The 21,704-nt window shown below is 36.7% G+C and overlaps 4 protein-coding genes across 4 annotated transcripts in view; 1 reads left to right on the top strand and 3 right to left on the bottom strand.

Moving 5' to 3' along the window:
- The window catches only part of LOC112517863 (UDP-glycosyltransferase 74G1-like), an 11,914-nt gene extending 2,375 nt beyond the window's left edge, over positions 1-9,539 (bottom strand). Inside the window, exons 1-2 of the mRNA XM_025125234.1 lie at positions 8,907-9,539; positions 7,516-8,228 (exon numbers count right to left, since the gene is read on the bottom strand). Coding sequence (XP_024981002.1) covers positions 7,516-8,228; positions 8,907-9,539 — 1,346 coding nt within the window. The remainder of the gene's footprint in view (positions 1-7,515; positions 8,229-8,906) is intronic.
- LOC112518712 (formin-like protein 1) lies at positions 2,842-6,522 on the top strand. The gene is made up of 4 exons (XM_025126502.1): positions 2,842-4,452; positions 4,536-4,747; positions 5,038-5,282; positions 5,626-6,522. The coding sequence occupies exons 1-4, from the start codon at positions 2,882-2,884 to the stop codon at positions 6,370-6,372; spliced, it is 2,775 nt and encodes a 924-aa protein (XP_024982270.1). The 5' UTR covers positions 2,842-2,881; the 3' UTR covers positions 6,373-6,522.
- A 322-nt stretch (positions 9,540-9,861) lies between the features above and the next one.
- LOC112518291 (probably inactive leucine-rich repeat receptor-like protein kinase At5g48380) lies at positions 9,862-13,518 on the bottom strand. The gene is made up of 3 exons (XM_025125935.1): positions 13,358-13,518; positions 11,606-12,604; positions 9,862-11,151 (listed from the first exon to the last, which is right to left on the bottom strand). Exons 2-3 carry the CDS (start codon positions 12,425-12,427, stop codon positions 10,135-10,137), a joined length of 1,839 nt encoding a protein of 612 aa, XP_024981703.1. The 5' UTR covers positions 12,428-12,604; positions 13,358-13,518; the 3' UTR covers positions 9,862-10,134.
- A 3,827-nt stretch (positions 13,519-17,345) lies between these two features.
- Positions 17,346-19,647, bottom strand: LOC112518669 (probably inactive leucine-rich repeat receptor-like protein kinase At5g48380). Its single transcript, XM_025126446.1, has 2 exons — positions 18,823-19,647; positions 17,346-18,372 (listed from the first exon to the last, which is right to left on the bottom strand). The coding sequence occupies exons 1-2, from the start codon at positions 19,645-19,647 to the stop codon at positions 17,356-17,358; spliced, it is 1,842 nt and encodes a 613-aa protein (XP_024982214.1). The 3' UTR covers positions 17,346-17,355.
- Between the last annotated feature and the right edge of the window lie 2,057 nt (positions 19,648-21,704).

Here is a 21,704-nt window from a genome sequence, read left to right as displayed (position 1 = left end):
TAAATACATATCTTTTAAAGTTATCTTTAAAATATTAACGAAATAAATTGTTATCTATAATTTTTTAATATTGTTATATTAATAAATAATTCAAAGAAATCAAATTAATTTAATATATTTATACGTCAAGTAAAAAGTTTTTGAACAAATACAATATATTATTTAAAAGATAATATTTTTTTGGTAAAAATGAACCATTCTTATTTTCCTTTTTTTCAAAAAACACATATTTAAAAAAAAAAATATTAGCGAGATAAGTTGTGTTCTGTTAGTTTTATTGATATTGGTATATTAATGAATAATTTAGAAATTTTTTAATTCATTTAATACATTTATTAAATAACATATAAAATATCTAAATATTAAAATTAAAAATACAGTGTTTAATAAGAACAAGTAGATGTTATGATAAAATAATTTTGAAAGTACAATGATGTAGTAAGAAAGTTACATTACTATAGTACATGTGGACAGCCTACGTGGACAATGAGGTGGTATGGAAACCTAGTATAATTAGTAAATTTAAATCAAAAGGTTACCCAATGCTATAATGGGTAAATTTTTCAAAGTACAATGTCCTAATAAAAAATAGTTTGAAAGTACATTGATGTAATAAGAAAAACTGGAAGTACAATGCTATAATAAAGAAATTTATGAAAGTAGATTGTTATTTTATGCATTTTTCCCTAATTTTTAGCAAACCACATGAACAAGAAACATAATTCACTCTTATTATATAACAATTTTTTTATTTCCATTAAATCCCGCAAAAAAAACCCAAATAAAACCATTTAAAAAAGCATGTAAAAGGAAAAGATCCGTTATAGCATCGTGTTGTTACATGCCCAAAACATAGAATAAAAGTACTTAAAACCTCTTTATGAAAAAGCGTTATATTTGATTTTTTGCAATTTGGATTAAAAACAACAAAAAGACGATATACTTTTCCGTTTGATTTCACAGATGTTTGGTAATTTATTTTAACACGATTCAACGTTTTTATGGTGGGGTTTTTTAGATCCAACAAGCAATCATGCAAGTTGACGAGCTCACTGTAATAGCTCAGTTGCTAAAGAGGTGATGTGACTTTGTTTAAATACAAGATAGACCCTGCGTTTGATCTCCCCCTCCCTCCTGCTAGCTTCAGCCGTTGAATGAGTCAAAAAAATGTCTCGTTATAGTGGTGTCGTTGAAGGCGGGTTCCGTATGAAGCCAATTATGGATGCCGGTAATCAACTTTTTACTCAAATATTTTTTCATAATTGAATTAAGTGAGCGATGAATGATGTATGAAGAAAAATGTATATTTTATACTGAATACTTGATTTTGCTTTAGAACCCAGGGTTGTTCGTCGTGTTTAAAGTGAACCGTTGACTGATATGAAAATCAGATAAATTTGTATTGGTCGTTTTTAGGTCAAACAAAAACTAAAAGATGAAGCCGATGCCGAAAGAAGAAAATATGTTCGAAGCTATTTATAGAAAATACAGAACATATAACGGAAACGAAATTGATTTATGAAAGAATCTACTACCAAGAATCAAACCAAGTATACCATGCTGATATGATTCATTTTTATCAGTTTATAACAATTTATGTTCGCCATTTACATCATTTGCAACAAAATCTCTATAATATATAAAAAACCGATTTCAATAAATTCCGTAAATCAATCTACAAATGGAAACATGATCGAGAAAACAACCAATTCTCCGTATTTTGAAAACCCTAATCGAGAGACCTTGTCATCTTCGCCCAAGCCCTTCCCTTGTCGTCACCTTCGACATCAATGGTTTTATGGGTATGTTAAGCTGTCAACTATCTTTTGCTCATTGATCGTACTTCATGAAACCGAGGAAACACATTGGATTATTGTCTCGTGCGACATAGAAAACGGTAGACTGTTTAAAGCAACATGAGAAATATGGTTCTCGGTATAGCGAATCATTTATGTGGTATATCGTTTCCTGCACGGCTTCAAAGGATCTGACAAACATCTATTTGAGCTACTTTTTGTTTAGTATGGGGTCACTAAAATAACACGATTTTTTGAGGGAAGTTGTTGAGGAGCCTTTATTTGCAGAAACAAGAGTTCGGGTCTTTAAATGGATTTTGAGACGATCTCATAAGGAGTCTTTGAAATAGGACCTCTGGGACCACAACAGATTTCACCCATCTCTTAAATTCCAAAAGTCCCCTTTGTTTTCTCTATGAGGTTTGGTACAACTCTTTGGGTTTTTTGTAATCTAAATATTTAGAGACCGTTTACTAAACGCTTATCAGGTAAACGCTTACTGGTAAAAGACATTACTCTTCCTTACCTTATTGTGTAACATTCTCGACCATTAAAACTGATTGTTGTTAAGCATCTTAAACCCTATAAAACGCTTACTGAGTTAGAGTATTTATCCTTACTTATCGGGTAAAACTCTCGGTCCTTACTATGATTCTTATTAAGGAAGATTCTCGGTTATTTTAATTAAATTATGTAATTATTTTAAATATTTTTAAAGTTTCTTTATATTTTGGATGAATCGCAATTAAAGTAATTTTGACCAAAAATTATAATTAGAAGGTGATTAGTGGAGTTTCCGTTGGGGAAAGAGCCATACTACCAAATCTTTGTTATTCATTCTTCCACACCTAAATTCATAAATCCAGAACAAAGTTACTACCGAGACTGCAAAATATACAAGTCTACAAACCAACAAGAATCTGGATTTATCAATATTTGCTCTGGAATTTCATTTTCAAGAATCTTAGCTGGAAACAAACACCCCTCGGGGCACAGACCACTCCCATCACTATCCCTGCAATCACCGTAAAATCACTGCACACAGTCGTGTAAATCCATCTCTTTTTGATCTTCGATCTTCATTCATGGCTCCTCTTCTCAATCTCACCAAAAAAATGCACCTTTTTTTCTACTTTCTTGTGTTAACGTCCACCTTCTGTACCGCCACCACCGTCGCCGCCCATGACCGCCGTACGCTGCACCAACCTTTCTTTCCACAGGACGCTCCAATCATCCCTCCTGTTCAACCTCCGGCACAACCACCGGTTCAACCTCCGACTGCTCTTCCACCATCATCACCGTCGTTAAATGTTCCTTTTTTATCTACACCCACCACCACAACTCCACCAAATGACCAGCCATTCTTCCAGTCTTTCCCGGCTCCGCCACCTCCTCCGTCGTCGCCCTCTTCCTCCGCCTCTTTTCCGGCTAACATTTCCTCCCTTAGCCTTCCCACCTCCCCCAAACCCAAACGGGTTTCCTCCAAACTCATCCCCATAGCCATAACTCTTGGCATTGCCGCCGTTGTTGTTCTTTCGATTGTAGTCTTTTTGAGGATTCAGAAACGAAGATGGTATCATGAAGATTCTCAGTCTTTTAGTGACGAAAAAGCTCGCAGGGTTGTGTTTGGTGGTGTTGGTGGTGGTGCTGGTAATGGTGGCGGCGGCGGGAGCGGCGGTGGAAGTAATAGTTATAATCGAATACCGAAGCTCACTCGGCCGTCGCAAACCAGCTCGGAGTTTCTTTATCTCGGTACCCTTGTGAACTCTCATGGTGGAATGGATGCTACTACTACTACTACTACAACCGGTGGCCGTGATAATCGTGGTGATGGGGAGTCAAGTTTGCAAAAAGTGGGTTCCCCGGAGCTCCGGCCATTACCGCCGTTAAGTGGTGCTTGTGGAGGACGTAGTCAAACGATTCTTCATGGCGGTTTCGAGAACTCCGAGGTAGAATCTAAAGACGAAGAATTTGAGGAATTTTACTCTCCGAAAGCATCGGAGGGAGGTAGATCCGGTTCACGGCCACCGTTCGCCGCCGCCGGAGCCACCGGTAACTATCAGCCGCGTAGAAGTATGGGGTCGGGTTCGTCTTCTTCCTACTCATCGTCAAGTTCGGGTTCTCCGGCCAGGTCCATTTCGTTGAGCATTTCTCCACCTGTTAGCTTGAGTCCGAGGAATTCAAGGATGAAATCGCCGGACCTTGTTGCAGTTCAAACCGCTCCTCCGCCGTCTCGCCCAGCTCCACCACCACCGCCACCGCCGCTGCCGCCGCATCCTTTGATGATCCCTTCACCGGATGTTGGTTTAAGCAAAAACAGCCTAGAGTCATCACCCAGACTATCAAACTCATCGAACGACCAAAATTCTCCTCCGTCGAAAATCCCGCCGTCGATTCCACCTCCGGCGACCCACCTACAAATCCCAAGTCCCAAACTGCAACCACTGCTTAATCCACCGGTTTTGATCAAACCTTCAAGACCCCTACCTGTAACCAGTCACCAGCCGCCGTCTTCTCCGTTAGAAACGTTGCCGGAAAATCTTGAAACAAACCAGAAAACCCCAAAACCTAAATTAAAACCGCTTCATTGGGATAAAGTAAGAGCAAGCTCCGATCGTGAAATGGTGTGGGATCATCTCAAATCCAGTTCCTTTAAGTAAGAAATCTATCAATATTCTCCTCATTATGTGTGTGTGTTTGTTCTTGGTGTGAAATTGATTTGGGGGTTATTGATTACAGATTAAATGAAGAGATGATTGAGACATTATTCGTTGTAAAACCACCAAATGCTAGTAATTCAATGGAAAACTTGACATTTAAACGTCCGATTCTTCCCTCACCGATAAGCCAGGAAAACCAAGTTCTTGATCCGAAGAAGTCTCAGAACATTGCAATTGCATTGAGGGCACTTACTGTCACAATTGAGGACGTCCGTGATGCACTTTTAGAAGGTGGTTTCCTTTGTTCTGATTGGAACCGTAAATATTTTATGGAACTCATGATGAATATGAATATGATGAATACACCTGTATATTCATCAATATTCATTATGAATATTTATCATGAAATTGATAGTAAATTATTCATGAATTGTTGGTTCTCACGGTCCACAAAATATTTATTATTCTCAAATGAACGGACCCGTTAGATTAAAGTCATGATGCTGTAAACGATGATGTGTTTGTGAATTGGTGTCGTTGGGTTTAAGTCGAATAATTGTAGTATTGCAACAATTGTACAGGAAATGCGGCTACACTTGGGACCGAGGTTCTCGAGAGTTTGTTGAAGATGGCTCCAACGAAAGAGGAAGAGCGTAAACTAAACGATCATAAAGATACTTCGCCTGTTAAGCTTGGTCCTGCCGAGAAGTTCCTCAAGGCTTTGCTTGATGTGCCTTTCGCATTTAAAAGGGTCGGTGCAATGCTCTATGTTTCAAATTTTGATTCGGAGGTTGAGTACCTCAAGCAGTCGTTTCATACTCTCGAGGTAATTACGGTTGCTCTAGCTCTATTTCCGTCAATCATAAACGGCATCGTTAAACAATGTAGACCAAGTCGGTGTCGATGCTAAGGCTGCACAAAGCGGTTAGGAAAAATCTAGGTTAATGACACCAAATGCGTGTTTGGTACGTAGATAGGATTGTGAAGGTTCGACTTCTTTTTACCTTCACTCTTGCTTTGTCTGGTCCGTCTGCATGCCGCACCCTAAGAACCACAGAAACCGTATGGGTGCGGGGTTGATATATATATATAAAGTATAAAAACAGTAAGCGTTTTACGTTACATTTTCATGATTTACTGTTAATTTCAAAATGTTGAATGTAAAACAGGCAGCTTGTGAAGAACTTAGAAACAACAGGATGTTCCTAAAGCTGCTAGAAGCCGTCCTCAAGACCGGAAACCGTATGAATGTCGGCACGAACCGTGGTGACGCCCAAGCCTTCAAACTCGACACCCTCCTCAAACTCATCGATATCAAGGGCGCCGATGGCAAAACAACACTCTTGCACTTTGTGGTTCATGAAATCATACGAACCGAAGGCGCCCGTCTAACCACTAACCAAACCGCAAAACCTGGTCTTCAAGTTATTTCTAGTCTCAGTTCGGACCTTTCAAACGTCAAGAAAGCCGCAGCAATGGACTCCGAGGTTCTTAATGGTGACGTCAGGAGACTCTCGAATGGGATTACTAATATCGCGGAAGGTGTTAGATTGATCGATGGAACAAAAAGTACGAAATTCTCAGACTCGATGGACGAGTTCTTAAACATGGCAAAAACGGAGGTGATCAGGCTTCAAGAACAGGAAAGGGTTTCGGTTTCTTTAGTGAAAGAAATCACTGAATATTTCCATGGAAACTCAGCTAAAGAAGAAGCTCATCCATTAAGAATCTTCATGGTTGTGAGGGATTTCCTAACTGTTCTTGATAGGGTCTGCAAAGAAGTTGGCGGCATAAACGATCGGATAACGGTGAGCTCCGGCAACAAATTTCCGGTGAACTCGATGCCGGTTTTTGACGGATTTCATGGAAGGCGGCAGTACAGTTCTTCTGATGATGAAAGCTCTTGCTCTCTGTAGCTGTTGTAGGTTAATCTTTGTTGTATCTATATCTATCTATATATATAGAGAGAGACAAATATATGTAGATGATTTTGGGTAGATTTTGAACTCGATAAGAACAAGAAAATTGTGTAAAAAAGCTTTCTAACCCGATAACGAACTTCGCTATTTTAGGACCGTTATAATTACGGGTCTCGTTCACGATCTAATTAAGTTGGCCCGTTATTAAGAAATCACTGTGAAGATAACTTTCACGACCCGTAACCCAAATAAAAGTACATCCCAATCCAGGTTGGTTGGTCAGGTTGAAAGTTTTTTTTTTTTTATTAACCTGGATATCCAACCCATTATGCGAGCCGACTAATCTCAAGGTAACTCACCTGCTTTGCAGATAGCCCGGAGTCACTTTGAACCTCTATGACCACAAGGGGATTTTTATTTCTCATTGGATTTAAACCTGAGACATCTTAGTACTTTTGACATTTGGAGCTAAGCTCAAACCAATCAGACACCACCCTTGTGGTTGTGAGGTTGAAAGTTTGATATATGCGAGCGCGGGCATGATGGGCTTGAAAACGTGATGGGCCTACATAAGCCCAAACAAAAAAAACAAGAAAATCGACAAAAAAAAGCGTAACAATAACTCGAAACATGCTAAAACGTCGTGTTTTAGGCTTGAAAATCCCGTGTGACGAAATATTGCAGTCAGAAAGCAAACAAGAATGCACACGACCATATTGGGGTCGTAATCTTTTTTTCCTGTAAGCAATTTGCAAAGATCGTCTATTGGACTTGAAACCCATCAACTTTAATAGGCTATCAATGTCTCTAACGTCATACGTAGAGGGTGGTCGTAGTTCTTAACTTCGATTAGACGTATGGTGGATTTGAAATGGAGACCTGTAGCAAAAGTTATGCTCGTTTAAGTGCAACAACCTCTACGGGCCCGATCATAGGCTTCCAGGAACATTAAGAAGCCAAATTTATATCTCGTTGCATTATATGGTACACGACTGGTCATAATAATCTGTAAGAAGCAGCATGCTCTCAAGGTGTTTGATGGAATGCCCATGTGAATTTGCTGTGGCATTTTGTCTTACAAGATACCGAAACTACAAGCAAAAATCAAGCGATTCGTTCAACGATAATCAAAATCGTAACTTCAATTCTGCTACAAATTCATTGATGTTTTTGTCTGAACTTCCATCTTCCCTGACCGCTTCTTTTCCCAAATCGCTCCATTTGATCACGTTTTTATGGATCTCTTTCCCCTTCTCTCCTTCCATGACTTTTCGTATGCACGAATCCAACACTTGTCTACTCACGATCCCATTATCGTCGGGCTTAGCCCGAACCCCAACACCCCAAACATCCTCCACGTATTTCGCGTTCGTGGTTTGATCTGACCACTGAGGCATTGCGACCATTGGTACTCCGAAACTAATTGCTTCAAGAACCGAGTTAAACCCACAATGTGTAACAAAGCACCCTATCGACTCGTGAGCCAAGACTTGCAGTTGCGGGCACCATGTCACGACTAAACCCTTCTTGGATCGACCATCGAGAAACTCGTTCGGGAGCTTGTCCTCTTCCGACGACTTAACCACCCACAAGAAGTTGAAACCTCCATCAATCAAACCACATGTTATTTCCTTCATTTGCTCGGGTCCGGGTTGTGTCACGCTCCCAAACGACAAGTAAACAACCGATCTTTTTGGCTTATCGTTTAGCCAGTTCATGGATTCGATACATTTTGGTTTGAAGAGATTGACTCCATAGTCGTGATCGTCTAACAATCGCTTGTCAAGGTGCATCGAGGGAAGCGTCGGACCTATCGTCCTCACACGCCATAACTTCCCCATCCAATCGACCGCCTAAATGAATACGATCAAAGAAAAACATGAGTTTTATTATCAAAGGACGAAATGCATCAAAATACAACAAAATTTACAAACACTTAGGTGACGTTTGTTCGTTAAGAGGTGCAGAAGTCTGAAGTCTTATTTCACTTCTGACTAATAAGAGGTGGTGCTGAAATTTGAAATCTGAATCAATAAGATTATTTGTTTTTTGTAATCTGATAAATGTCTGAATTTGTTTAAATTGTCTATTTTACCCATTAGAAAATTATAGTGTTAAATTTATAGATAAATTTATACAATTTCACATATTTATTCATCATCATTATAGAATTTACATTTAAATTATATAATTAGCACCATTTAAACAAAAATATGTTATTAATAGTATTTAACACATTTAGATTCTATTAAAATACATCAACTGAGACAGGTGAGGATCAATTTGGTAAGGATCGACTGAGAGAAATAATCGATTAAGTTTAGTAGATTGAGAAACGTCGTTGCTAAGAGTTTGAAGACCGATAAGAGGCAAATAAGAGATTGGTTTACCTCTTATCAAATAAGAGATGAACAAGACATAAGTGCCTTCGGAAACTTAGAAAAAACAAACAATCTGAATGACTCTACCTCTTAACTAATCAGACATAAGAGACTAATAAACAATAAGTAATTAGTAAAAGAAATGCAAACCTCTTCCTCCAATTTGTAAAATGAGTTGAAAAACACCCAATCTGCTTGATCGATGTTGGTAAATTGATCAAAAACTAGATCAGAAACAACTGGAAATTGGTCAAATTTGTGCACAAATGAAGGTGTTTCCCAATCCTCAAGTTGTGGTAATCCAGGAACTTTAACTACTGAATTCTGCAATGGGATTTTGAGAAGGTTTCTGTTCACATGGTAGTAAATATTATTTACGGCACAAGTTTGCGTAAAAAACACCGCTCCAACGATCCCGAATCGCTTGGCTACGTCAAGGGCCCACGGCAAAAACCCGTCGTAAACAATCGCGTCAAGACCGTCTAGTTTTTGAACGAGATCCGACAAGGACTCCGACCCTACTTTCCGAAGCTTTGGGAAGTGTTCGTCTGGGCTCACGAATTGATCGGGTCCATTGTCGTCGAACCCATCGGAGAACGTTTCGAAGGTGATGGAGGAGTTAATATCGATATGCAAGATTTTGGAGATGGACAAAGTCGTTGCGAATGTCGTCTTGACGCCTTTCGCAACGAGTCGTTTGCAGAATTGGAGCATCGGGTTGATGTGGCCTTGAGCGGGGTACGAGACGACCAGAATGTGAGGTTGTTTCGGGGCTAAACTCATCTTCGTGTTACGTATTTTGAGAGTTGTGCAAGCGTTGTTCGAATGGTTGAAACTTGTCGCAAATGGATATGAAATTGTAGTTTTGTGATCATGGTGAATTCCGCCAACGCTTTGGATGTATACATTTGATTTCTATGATGCAATCTTTGGGTTATAATTTCGAGGACATAGGTTTTGACAAAGGTTGCTTTTATAATTTTTTTTATTAACCTGGATATCCAACCCGCTATGCGAGCCGACTAATCACAGGACGACCACCTGCTTTGCAGACCGCACAATTACCTGTTAAACGTTTACTCAATTTTGAGTGGTAAAGAATCCCTTACCTTATAAAAAGTCTTCCACTCATAAAGCAATTTCATATACATATAGATATAGATATAGATATAGATATAGATATACATATAATACTTGTTCATAACACCAACATATAAATCATACCTTCTCCAATACTTTTTTATTCGGTGGTTGTACGAACCAGCTTGGATGCACTTCAACTAATTTTATGGGAGGCTGAAGATAACATACAGAAAAAATCTCCGATGATCCCTAGACTTGAACTGACAACCTATAGGTTTCGAGTTGGTTCTCAAGGTTACTTCTTTACATCACGAGCAACGATGAGTTCTATTTGACCGGCATCACCACCATTGTCCGACGGCATCATCAACACCTCATCATCCGTCGTGAAATGGTAATGCTCACCGATGGCTCGTAGCAGCTGGTACACTTCAAACATCGACGGCCGCTCCTTATGAGCAGGCACCACACACCGACTCGCCACTTTAAGAAACTGGAACACCTCGTTCTCGTAATCCTTCTCGACTGCCAGCGACTCGTCGATCGAATCTCGAAGTCTCGATTCCGCTGCTAGTTCAGTCACCCACTCGGCTAAACTCCCCTTGAATGTTTCCGGAGCTTTAGCCACATGGGTCGGCCTTTCGCCCGTTACCAACTCCAGAAGCACCACCCCAAAGCTATAAACGTCGCCTTTTGGTGTTGCCACGAGCGTGCTCGCGTATTCAGGGGCCACGTATCCCAAATCACCAAACTCGCCATTAACAAAAGTGCTCAAATGGGTATCAACCGGATTCATGAGCCGAGCGAGCCCGAAGTCCGATATCCTTGGCTCGAAGTCAGCATCAAGTAAGATGCATTTTGAACTAATGTTTCGATGAAGGATCCGAGGGTTGCAGTTATGATGGAGCCACGCGAATCCTTTGGCTGCACCGATTCCGATTTTTAGCCGCGAAGGCCAATCCAGGCGTTTCTCATCATCGCCAACGGGATGAAGTTTGTCGTGGAGATTACCATTTGCCATGTACTTGTAAACTAAAAGTCGTTCCCTTTTCGCCACACAAAACCCTAAAAGCGGAACCAAATTCCGGTGCTTCACTTTCCCGAGCGTCGCCATTTCCGATTGGAACTCTTTCTCGGAATGCTTAGAGTCTTGCAATCGTTTGATCATAAGCGAACTGCCATCTTCGAGAACCGCTTTGTATAAACACCCGGTTCTTCCCGATCCAATGATGTTCTCTTTGCTAAAGCTGTTGGTCGCCTTCATCAGATCGCTCAATCGCATCTTAGAAACAGGATTTTCGAACATGGAAAGCTGCAAGAACATCAAAAGTTGTCAAATTGATGCACCAAACATGGAATGTGAGTAAATTTCTTGCTAAAATCACTACAACGAACTAGGATTTATAACATATCAGAAATGTTTAAATGTCCTAATAGACTTCTTTATAGGATTTAAATTTACAAGGCCAAACAATCGTGTGTCTCATATAATGGTGTTACAATTACAACAGGATGTTATGACTTATTTGGACATCTTAACAAGTTCTTTTAGGAAACTTTTGAAATAAAGTGTTAGTTTTTTTATCGAACACTTTTGAAAAGTGTCCTATGAACACTAGTTTTCATTAGACATTTTTGTAATATAAAAACAATAATAAGACGATTTATTTGAAAATTGTCGGAAAAAACTTGTTATGCTGTCCAAAAGCGTCCTAAAAAACTTGTTGTCGTATCAAATGGAGATAGAAGAGATTAAATCATCTTGCCTTGATGGTTTTAGCTCCTTTAATACTCTTGGCCCATTTATTTCCATCAGGATCATCAACTTTCCGCTTTCGGACAACTTTCCGCATAAAGATCGTCATTCCCAGACCTACAAGTAATGCAGCTAGAGTCGCACCACCAATAGCCGCCCCAACAATGACACCCATACGGTTTTTCTTGCTTCCTGAACAATCCCGCAAAGGACCGCCACATAACCCCGTATTACCTCCATAGCTCTGTTGGATAGTACCATTTCTAAAAGTGGGAACCGGCCCAGATAAGAGATTGTTAGCAACACGAAACTCCTTAAGACGGGTGAGCTGACCTAATTCTAGAGGAATCTGGCCCGAAAAGTGGTTGTTATCTAGAATTAGGGAATTAAGGTAAGTACAATTAGAAAGCATCATAGGAATCGGTCCGGAGAAATTGTTTGACGATAGATCAAGAGTTGTCACTAACGGTATAATCCGGGATATGTTGGCTGGGAGTGTTCCAGATAAGTGGTTGCTAGAAAGATCTAATCCTGTCATCGAGGTACAATTTTGAAGTCCGAGAGGAAACGTACCCTTGAGTCCCATATCCGGAAGGCGGATATTTAAAACCTTACTCTCATCGGGATGCCAACAGTCAACGCCAGTAAACCTACAGATGAATCCTTCGGTGCGGTTAGTGAAATCCCATGTAGATAAGACGTTTTCTGGATCTTGAACTGAATGTATAAATGATCTAAGGCAATTGATGTCACTTTCGACAGCATTACTAATAGCGATACATATAAGCATCCAGATGCAAGTAACGATTATAGCTTTGTTACTTGGTGCCATTGAACAAGAAGCTAGATGAATCAAGTATAGCCAAACAAGCCCAGCATATCCCACTCAGAGACGAGTTTGGGAGGTAACGATGTACCGCAGACTTGACCTCTGCCTCAGAGTAGAACGACTGTTTCCGTGACGATCCTTGGTAATAGCCAAGAAAACCTCGCTTCTCAAGAACCGAACCTACAAAAGATCGAAAAACAAACACGCTATATTCAGCAAACAGTAAACCGAACCGAACAATTTCAGTATACCTCTGTTTATCCCATCAAGAGGTGTGGTCAGGGGTGAGATGTACACGGGTTTTTGTGGTGAAAAGCAATAAATTATACAGGTAGGGTAGGATTTGAAAAGCTAGATACGAGTAACAAATAACGATACAAATAGAAAGATAGAAAAGACAATATGTCCTATGGAGCTAACTCAGTTAACTAACTCACTTCATAACCCAGAAAGAAACTATAACAGACAACAGTTGCTGTACTTCTAATTTGTCAAGCAATATTCATATAATAGGAGCTCATTAATATGCTTTTGATGCATATTCTACTGAGGAATTCATGGAGAAAATAATAAACTTTATCATCAGTAAAAATTGCCTAACCATGATCAATCGTTATGTTAACACATCGGACTAAAACAACCCAATCAAAGTGCATATCTGAATCACACAATATTCATCAATCGTCTAATATTAGATTAATGTTCAAATTCGAATTCGATATGTTCAGTTCAAAAATAGAAAAACCCTAATTGAAGATTTCGTGAGATAGAATCAGAAGTTTTCCATACAATTCGACAACCACAGAAGAGAATCAAGCGTCGTCTGCTCCGAAAATCAAAATCCACGTAGAATTTCATCACCACAACAAAGAAATTTGCATAAACTTCAAGTTACACTACAAGAAATTAGAATTAAGGAGATGAAGAACATACAGTTGGGGGATCGACGATCTCCTTGAAGAGGAAACTGGCGCAAAAGCTGTTGAAGAGAAAGTTTAACGAGTATGAGAGAAACTGGTGAAAGAAGAAGCGATTTCCATGGAAAATTGAAGGTAAGAGAGCTTCAACGACTTATAATGGTGTGATTGACTTGGAATTCTTGACTGAGTAAAGCGAAAGGCGTGTGAAGTGATGACTTTTATGGTTTGTTTTGTGGAATTTTGGAGGTTTGGAAGAAAGACCCTGTTGATATTTTTATTGGCCGCCCATTTCACACGCACCTCTCTCTTTCTTTCTTCACTCGACAATTATTATTATTAAAAATCATTTTTTATATATAAAGTTTTGTTTATTGATATATATTAATTAAAATTCAAAATTACAAATAAATTATACATGTTTCATATTAAAATTTATGTAATTAACTATAAATCAATATAATCAAATACAAGATAAAATTTTATATTAGATATATTAAAAATTTAATTAGAATAATTATTGAGTTTCTTAGTTTTTTAATTTTTAATATATTTTCAAATTTATATTTTATTAGGAAAAAAAATTATTGTTTGCTCAAAACCATATAAATTCGTATTATAACATCGCGGAGAACAAAAAAATAAAATGAAACATTGAAATCGAAATATATCTCGTTGGATTGCGCAAATAATTTTCTAGTCTATTAAGAAAAAATTCCAGATGAACAAGTTCAGGTTAAGCGTGAAAAAGCTCAGGTTTAGTTCGGTTAGGCCACAAAGTCCAACCAGACTGAAATTTTTGAGGTGGGCTCGGGCCTGACCTACGTTGTGATTCAAAAAAATTTGACCTGAAAAAGTCTAAAAATCTCGATTAAGCTTGAAAAGACGAAGGCTCCAACCTAATCCTGGCTGATCTTATGAGGCCCTGAAGTAAACGGTTAGATAAAACATGTCTGGTGGCCTTACAATTATATATACTTGAACCAGTGATATCTGAAAAGCAAAACCCAAAATCTTATATGTTGAGTCACCCTCAAGGTTTTGGTACCCTATGTTGGTGATGCACCTTTGATGACACCCATTTGTAGGAGCTTTTACTGGTGGATTGGACTGTAGGAGTTTTAAGCCTTTAAAACACGATATTTTGGAGGCTTTATTGATCGATAAAAGATGTTCTAACTGCTGAGGACCGAAATACATTAAAGACCATCCAGTTGTTGAGGAATTAGACCTGAAAACCACTTGTAATCAGGTTTAAGGACATTAGGATAGTAACAATTCACAAGGTTTTGAGGGATCTACCTGAAAACCCTAATTAATTTCTCAGTGCCATTGAGCACAAAGCTCAAAGATTTAAGTATGGCAGATGCAAAACTTAAGGTAGCAACCAAGAAACCACGGTTCTAATGATATGCGATCTTGATTCCATTGCCAAAGCAGTTGAGGTCGTCAAGGTTAATTAAGAGGTCGTTTATCAAAACGCTTACCGATAAGATCCATCAACGTCACTTACCTTGTAGATAACATTCTCGGTCATCAAACTTGATTGCTGGTAAACATCATTTACTCGATAAGCGTTTACAACTGTTTGGCAACTGCTGAATGATTTAGTACAAAATGATTAAGAAACTTTTATGATATAATGCAAAATAAAATATAATTATTTGACAATTTTTCAACATGAAATTAAGACGACTGAATGGTTAAGGTAGACCCCACTAATGTTTTTATATGGGTACAAGAGAAAAATCATTGCTAATCTGGTCAAAGATGAGGTATCTCCGAAGGAGCTTCAAGTCACCACTGCATTGAAGTCTGCAAAGACTAAAAACGGTAGGCCATCTTTCATGAAATCACTCTCATATTAAGTTCATTAAAATTAACATACAATTCTATGCAAGTAATAAATTTATTACAATAAAATACAAAATTTATAAATATATTTATTTTTATCGGTTTTTAATGTAAATGAATAATATTACATCAAATTTGATTTGTTATTATTCATTACAACAAATTTTGTATACCTACCGAAATGATTTGGTGTCAAAGTTAATATCTGGTCTAAATGCACACATATTATTTGCTAAAAACACACCTTTTATATATATATATATATATATGGGTGCGTTCAAATAAAAACCACTTAATTTGTACAAACCGTACAAACTTCATTCAATTAATCATAATTTTTCATTTTGTTCATTTTTTTGTAATTATGAGAGGTTGATTAATCATTTTTATTGTAGATGATGTTAATCATGGATATTATCATCTTCATTATTTTAATTTTAGAGAAATACATGAAACAGTTTCATTAATTTTAGAGAAATACATGAAACAGTTTCATTAAGTAGTATATGAAACAATTTCATAACCATATATGAAACAACTTCATCAAAAAAAGTATTATATGAAACAATTTCATGAAAAAATTTCATAAGATTAAACAATGAAATCGACGAATGAGAGTAGTTTTTACGGTTTTTACAAATTGGACTGGTTTTCATTTGATCGCTCCTATATATATATATATATATATATATATATATRTGTGTGTGTGTGTGTGTGTGTGTGTGTGTGTGTGTGTGTGGAGGCACGTTCAAATAAAAACCGTGTAATTCTTAGAAACTGTGTAAACTAATTTCGAACCAATAGAAAAATTCTATTTTTTTCTAATTAAATTTAATGATTAAGGTATATTGGTCGTTTGCATTGTTTTTTATTAAATATAGAAGTTATTAATAAATCTTAATTAAGGTAACATAATAAAGAAAATTTTATAAATGGTACCATTTAAATATTTAATTAAATTATAATATTAAAAATTGGATTTTGTTATGTTGTGTCTCGGTTTATTATTAACAAGATTCATGAAAATCGTAAGTTATTAGATTAATAAATCCATAAAATCAGTAATAGAATAAAAAATATATTCATGAAACCGGTTTCATAAATGGTGAAATTGGTGCATGGAATAAGTGAAAATGATTATGAAATGGGTGCATGATGAAACCGGTTTCATACATGGTGAAATTAGTATATGGAGTAAGTGAAAATGATCATGAAATTGGTGCATGATGAAATAGGTACATCATGAAATGGGTGCATGATGACAAATGATAAGAAAAAGCCCGTGTAATTAGCGAAAAGTGAAGCAATTTCATCATCAATAGCGTGAAATGACAAATGATGCATCAAACCATGCTGGCCGATGAAATGGATGATTGAAGAAAGTGAAACTATTTCATGGGTTCTAAGAAAATTTTGTGTAATTAGTGAACAATGAAACAATTTCATTATCAAAATGAAACGGATYCATCTACCAATAACATGAAAATGACAAAATCTGATCAAGATTACGTTGATTAGTGTATTGATGAAACTGTGAAACCATTTCATATGATTACGTTTATTAGTGTATTGATAAAACTGAAAATGGCAAATGTCTCAACAAGATTACGTTGATTAGTGTATTGATAAAACTGTGAAACCATCGCTCATTAATGTATTGCTATTTTTTTTTAATTTTTTTGAAAAATGGTTCATTATGTACAATTGATTGTATTTTTCTTAATTTTTATTTTTGATCTATTTTAATGATGGATGTTATTTTTTTTACAATATGTGAACATAAAAAATAATATATTATTTTACAAATAAATTTGTTTCATTAATGATGGATCTATTTTATGTTAGGAGGTTGGAGAAGAAGTTGTTAGGTTTACCATTTTGTTCTTCAAATTGTTATAAAATAAATTTTTTAATATATATATTTTTTAATTTTCTAAAATAAACTAAACTAATCATGATCATTGATTAAGAAAATGGATGGATGAGATTGGTTTACAAAAATAGGGACGGTTTTCATTTGATCGCTCCTATATATATATATATATATATATCATGACCAACATTATTTTTTATATTTTTAATGTATAATTTTATCTGATCTAAAATATATACGTTAACAACTTGAACTGATGACATATAGGTTCGAGTTGGTTCTCAAGGTTACTTCTTTCCATCACGAGCAACGATGAGTTCTATTTGACCAGCATCACCACCATCGTCCGACGGCATCATCAACACCTCATCATCCATCGTGAAATGGTAATGCTCACCGATGGCTCGTAGCAGCTGGTACACCTCAAACATCGACGGCCGCTCCTTATGAGCAGGCACCACACACCGACTCGCCACTTTAAGAAGCTGGAACATCTCGTTCTCGTAATCCTTCTCGACTGCCAGCGACTCGTCGATCGAATCACGAAGTCTCGATTCCGCTGCTAGTTCAGTCACCCACTCGGCTAAATTCCCCTTGAATGTTTCCGGAGCTTTAGCCACATGGGTCGGCCTTTCACCCGTTACCAACTCCAGAAGCACCACCCCGAAGCTATAAACGTCGCCTTTTGGTGTCGCCACGAGCGTCCTCACGTATTCAGGAGCCACGTATCCCAAATCACCAAACTCGCCATTAACAAAATTGTTGAAATGGGTATCAACCGGATTCATGAGCCGAGCGAGCCCGATGTCCGATATCCTTGGCTCGAAGTCAGCATCAAGGAAGATGCATTTTGAACTAATGTTTCGATGAAGCATATGAGGGTTGCAGTTATGATGGACCCACGCGAACCCTTTGGCTGCACCGATTCCGATTTTTAGCCGCGAAGGCCAATCCAGGCGTTTCTCATCATCGCCAACGGGAAGAAGTTTGTCGTGGAGATTACCGTTTGCCATGTACTTGTAAACTAAAAGTCGTTCCCTTTTCGCCACACAAAACCCAAAAAGAGGAACCAAATTTCGGTGCTTCACTTTCCCGAGCATCGCCATTTCCGATTGGAACCCTTTCTCCGAATGCTTAGAGTCTTGCAATCGTTTGATCATAAGCGAACTGCCATCTTCGAGAACAGCTTTGTATAAACACCCGGTTCTTCCCGATCCGATGATGTTCTCTTTGCTAAAGCTGTTGGTCGCCTTCATCAGATCGCTCAATCGCATATTAGAAACAGGATTTTCGAACATAGAAAGCTGCAAGAACATCAAAAGTTGTCAAATTGATGCACCAAACATGGAATGCGAGTAAATTTCTTGATAAAATCACTGCAACGAACTCGAATTTATAACATGTCAGAAATGTTTAAATGTTCTAATAGACTTCTTCATAGGATTTAAGTTTATAAGACCAAACAACTATGTGTCTCATATAATGGTGTTACAACAGGATGTCATGACGTATTTGGACATCTTAACAAGTTCTTTTAGGAAACTTTTGAAATAAAGTGTTCTATTAGTTTTTTTACCGGACACTTTTATGTGAACACTAGTTTTCATAAGACATTTTTCCAATGTTATATCAAAAGAATAAAAGAACGATTTATTTGAAAATTATCGGAAAAAACTTGTTATGTTGTTCAAAAGCGTTATGAAAAACTTGTTTTGTCATATAAAATGGAGATAGAAGAGATTAAATCATCTTGCCTTGATGGTTTCAGCTCCTTTAATACTCTTGGCACATTTATTTCCATCAGGATCATCAACTTTCCGCTTTCGGACAACTTTAGTCATAAAGATCATCATTCCCAGACTTACAAGAAATGTCGCAAGAGTCGTACCACCGATAATAGCTACCACAACAATGACACCCATACGGTTTTTCTTGCTTTCTGAACAAGCCCCCAAAGAACCGCCACATAACCCCAGATTACCTCCATAGTTGAGTTCGATAGTAGCATTTCTAAAAGTGGGAATCGGCCCAGAGAAGAGATTGTTAGCAACACGAAACTCCTTAAGACGGGTGAGCTGACCTAATTCTAGAGAAATCTGGCCCGAAAAGTGGTTGTTATCTAGAATTAGGGAATTAAGGTAAGTACAATTAGAAAGCATCATAGGAATCGGTCCGAAGAAATTGTTTGACGATAGATCAAGAGTTGTCACTAACGATATAATATCGGATATGTTGGCTGGGAGCGTTCCAGATAAGTGGTTGCTAGAAAGATCTAATCCTGTCATCGAGGTACAATTAAGAAGTCCGAGAGGAAATGTACCCTTGAGTCCCATATCCTGAAGGCGGATATTTAAAACCTTACTCTCATCGGGATGCCAACAGTCAACGCCAGTAAACCTACAGATGAATCCTTCGGTGCGGTTATTGAACTCCCATGTAGATAAGGCGTTTTCTGGATCTTGAACTGAATCTTTAAATGATCTAAGGCAATTGATGTCACTTTCGACAGCATTACTAATAGCGATACATATAAGCATCCAGATGCAAGTAACGGTTATAGCTTTGTTACTTGGTGCCATTGAACAAGAAGCTAGATGAATCAAGTATAACCAAACGAGCCCAACATATCCCATCCAGTGATGAGTTTGGGAGGTAAGATGTACCGCAAACTTGACCTTTGCCTCAGAGTAGAACGACTGTTTTCGTGACAATCCTTGGTAATAGCCAAGAAAACCTCGCTTCTCAAGAACTGAACCTACAAAAGATGGAAAAACAACACGCTATATTCAGCAAATAGTAAACTGAACCAAACAAGTTCAGTATACCTCAGTTTATCCCATCAAGAGGTGTGGTCAGAGGTGAGATGTACACGGATTTTTGTGGCGAGTGAAAAACAATAAATTATATAGGTAGGGTAGGATTTAAAAAGCTAGATATGAGTAATGAATAAGGGGAAGGCTAATAGCACTCATATCTTATATTAATGGCACCACCATAGCTACCCTAATCATTTCTCTTTTTGTTATTTTTTTGTCTTTTTCCTTTTTATACTAATTTTTCTAATTATCTTATTATAAATATATATACTATTATAAATATTATTTTTTTAATATATAAAAATATTAATATTAAAAAATATTGTTTTTTATAAATAAATATTATATATTTTCTTTTCTCTTTTAATATATTTTTTTTTAAAACATTACTTGGGGTGGGCTAAATGCACCCCTATGCATTGTTTAATGCACCCCTATTCATGAATTTCTTCCTCACACACATCAACATCAATACATGTTTTTTACATTCTCAATGCTTGAATGACCTGATTCTGACATCAAAGGGGGTGCCATTAGCACTCCCCTTTTCTTAATATATATATATATATATATATATATATATATTTTTTTTTTTCTCTTTTAATATATTTTTTAAAAATGTTACTTTTTCTTAATAGTTATTTTTAAGATATATATAAATATAGAGGTTGGTTCAAATATTAACCAAGATTTTTGTGTTAACTTTATTAACCAAGCTCAACCAATCATATTCCATCTTTTCTTTAGGTTCACATATAACTCATATATTAATTACAAGAGTAATTAAGTAATTTGTCATTTATGTAACTCCCAAATCATTAATTGGGAGTTACAAATATAAAAATCTCAATAATTGATAATTATGTAATATTGATATTTTTTTATACGTGTTCATGTTTTGTAATTTCGATTTATTCTATCTATAATGGCATTGATTTTGTAATTGTTAAAGAATTTTCGATTGTAAAGATTTCGATATCGTCCAAGTAATATGGATATACCTATTAGAAAACAGATCGACAACAATGAGAATGAAAATATTAAAATCGTCTACGACTACAATCGGAATTCGAATTCATTTGTAATTGTTAACTAAATTGTTCACAAGTGTTCATATTGTGTTCATATGTACACTAGCTGCATATATCAACATTGGCTTGCTCCCGAATGTGTTCATAATGAATGAACTATTGTTCACAAACTGTTCATATTGTGTTCATATGTACACTAGCTGTATATCTCAACATTGGCTTGCTCCTGAATGTGTTCATAATAAAGGAATTATTGTTCACAAACTGTTCATATTGTGTTCATATGTACACTAGCTGTATATCTCAACATTGGCTTGCTCCTGAATATGTTCATAATGAAGGAAATATTGTTCACAAATTGTTCATATTGTGTTCATATTTTTTTTTACTTTCGTGTAACAACTATTCTTATTATATTCATATTGTGTTCATAAATGTTATATAGTTCAAGTTCATATATATGTCAACTTTTGTTCGTATTTGACACAATGGTTCATATATATATATATATATATATATATGTGTGTGTGTTCATATAGTTTTTACATTAACAAAAATAAATTAATAAAATAATAAGATTTTTTTGATTTTGTAACTTCCAATTAATGATACGAGAGTTACATAAAAAAGAAAATTACCTAAATACCCTTTTCTTCTTTGTTCACATATGTTCTTTGAAATTGTAAATTTAAAAATTTAATTTTTTTTATCATGATTAATCACAACCTTTATTGTAAGAATCAATGGCCAAGATTGGTTAACAAAGTTAACACAAAAATCTTGGTTAGT

This window comes from Cynara cardunculus (assembly GCF_001531365.2).
Source record: "Cynara cardunculus var. scolymus isolate 2C chromosome LG 9, CcrdV1, whole genome shotgun sequence".
NCBI classification, from domain to species: Eukaryota; Viridiplantae; Streptophyta; class Magnoliopsida; order Asterales; family Asteraceae; genus Cynara; species Cynara cardunculus.
The sequence above is the reverse complement of the archived record's forward strand: the minus strand, read 5'-3'. Positions and strand labels throughout refer to the sequence as shown.

What these genes read in the sequence shown, in the direction of transcription:
- LOC112518291 (XM_025125935.1), bottom strand. Translation starts at nt 12,427, where the DNA reads ATGGCACCAAGTAACAAAGCTATAATCGTTACTTGCATCTGGATGCTT. An exon ending in AAGGAGCTAAAACCATCAAG is followed by an intron (nt 11,152 to 11,605) that starts GCAAGATGATTT and finishes ATGTTCTTGCAG; the next exon opens with CTTTCCATGTTCGAAAATCC.
- LOC112518712 (XM_025126502.1), top strand. Translation starts at nt 2,882, where the DNA reads ATGGCTCCTCTTCTCAATCTCACCAAAAAAATGCACCTTTTTTTCTAC. An exon ending in CCGTGATGCACTTTTAGAAG is followed by an intron (nt 4,748 to 5,037) that starts GTGGTTTCCTTT and finishes ACAATTGTACAG; the next exon opens with GAAATGCGGCTACACTTGGG. An exon ending in AGTCGTTTCATACTCTCGAG is followed by an intron (nt 5,283 to 5,625) that starts GTAATTACGGTT and finishes AATGTAAAACAG; the next exon opens with GCAGCTTGTGAAGAACTTAG.
- LOC112518669 (XM_025126446.1), bottom strand. Translation starts at nt 19,647, where the DNA reads ATGGCACCAAGTAACAAAGCTATAACCGTTACTTGCATCTGGATGCTT. An exon ending in AAGGAGCTGAAACCATCAAG is followed by an intron (nt 18,373 to 18,822) that starts GCAAGATGATTT and finishes ATGTTCTTGCAG; the next exon opens with CTTTCTATGTTCGAAAATCC.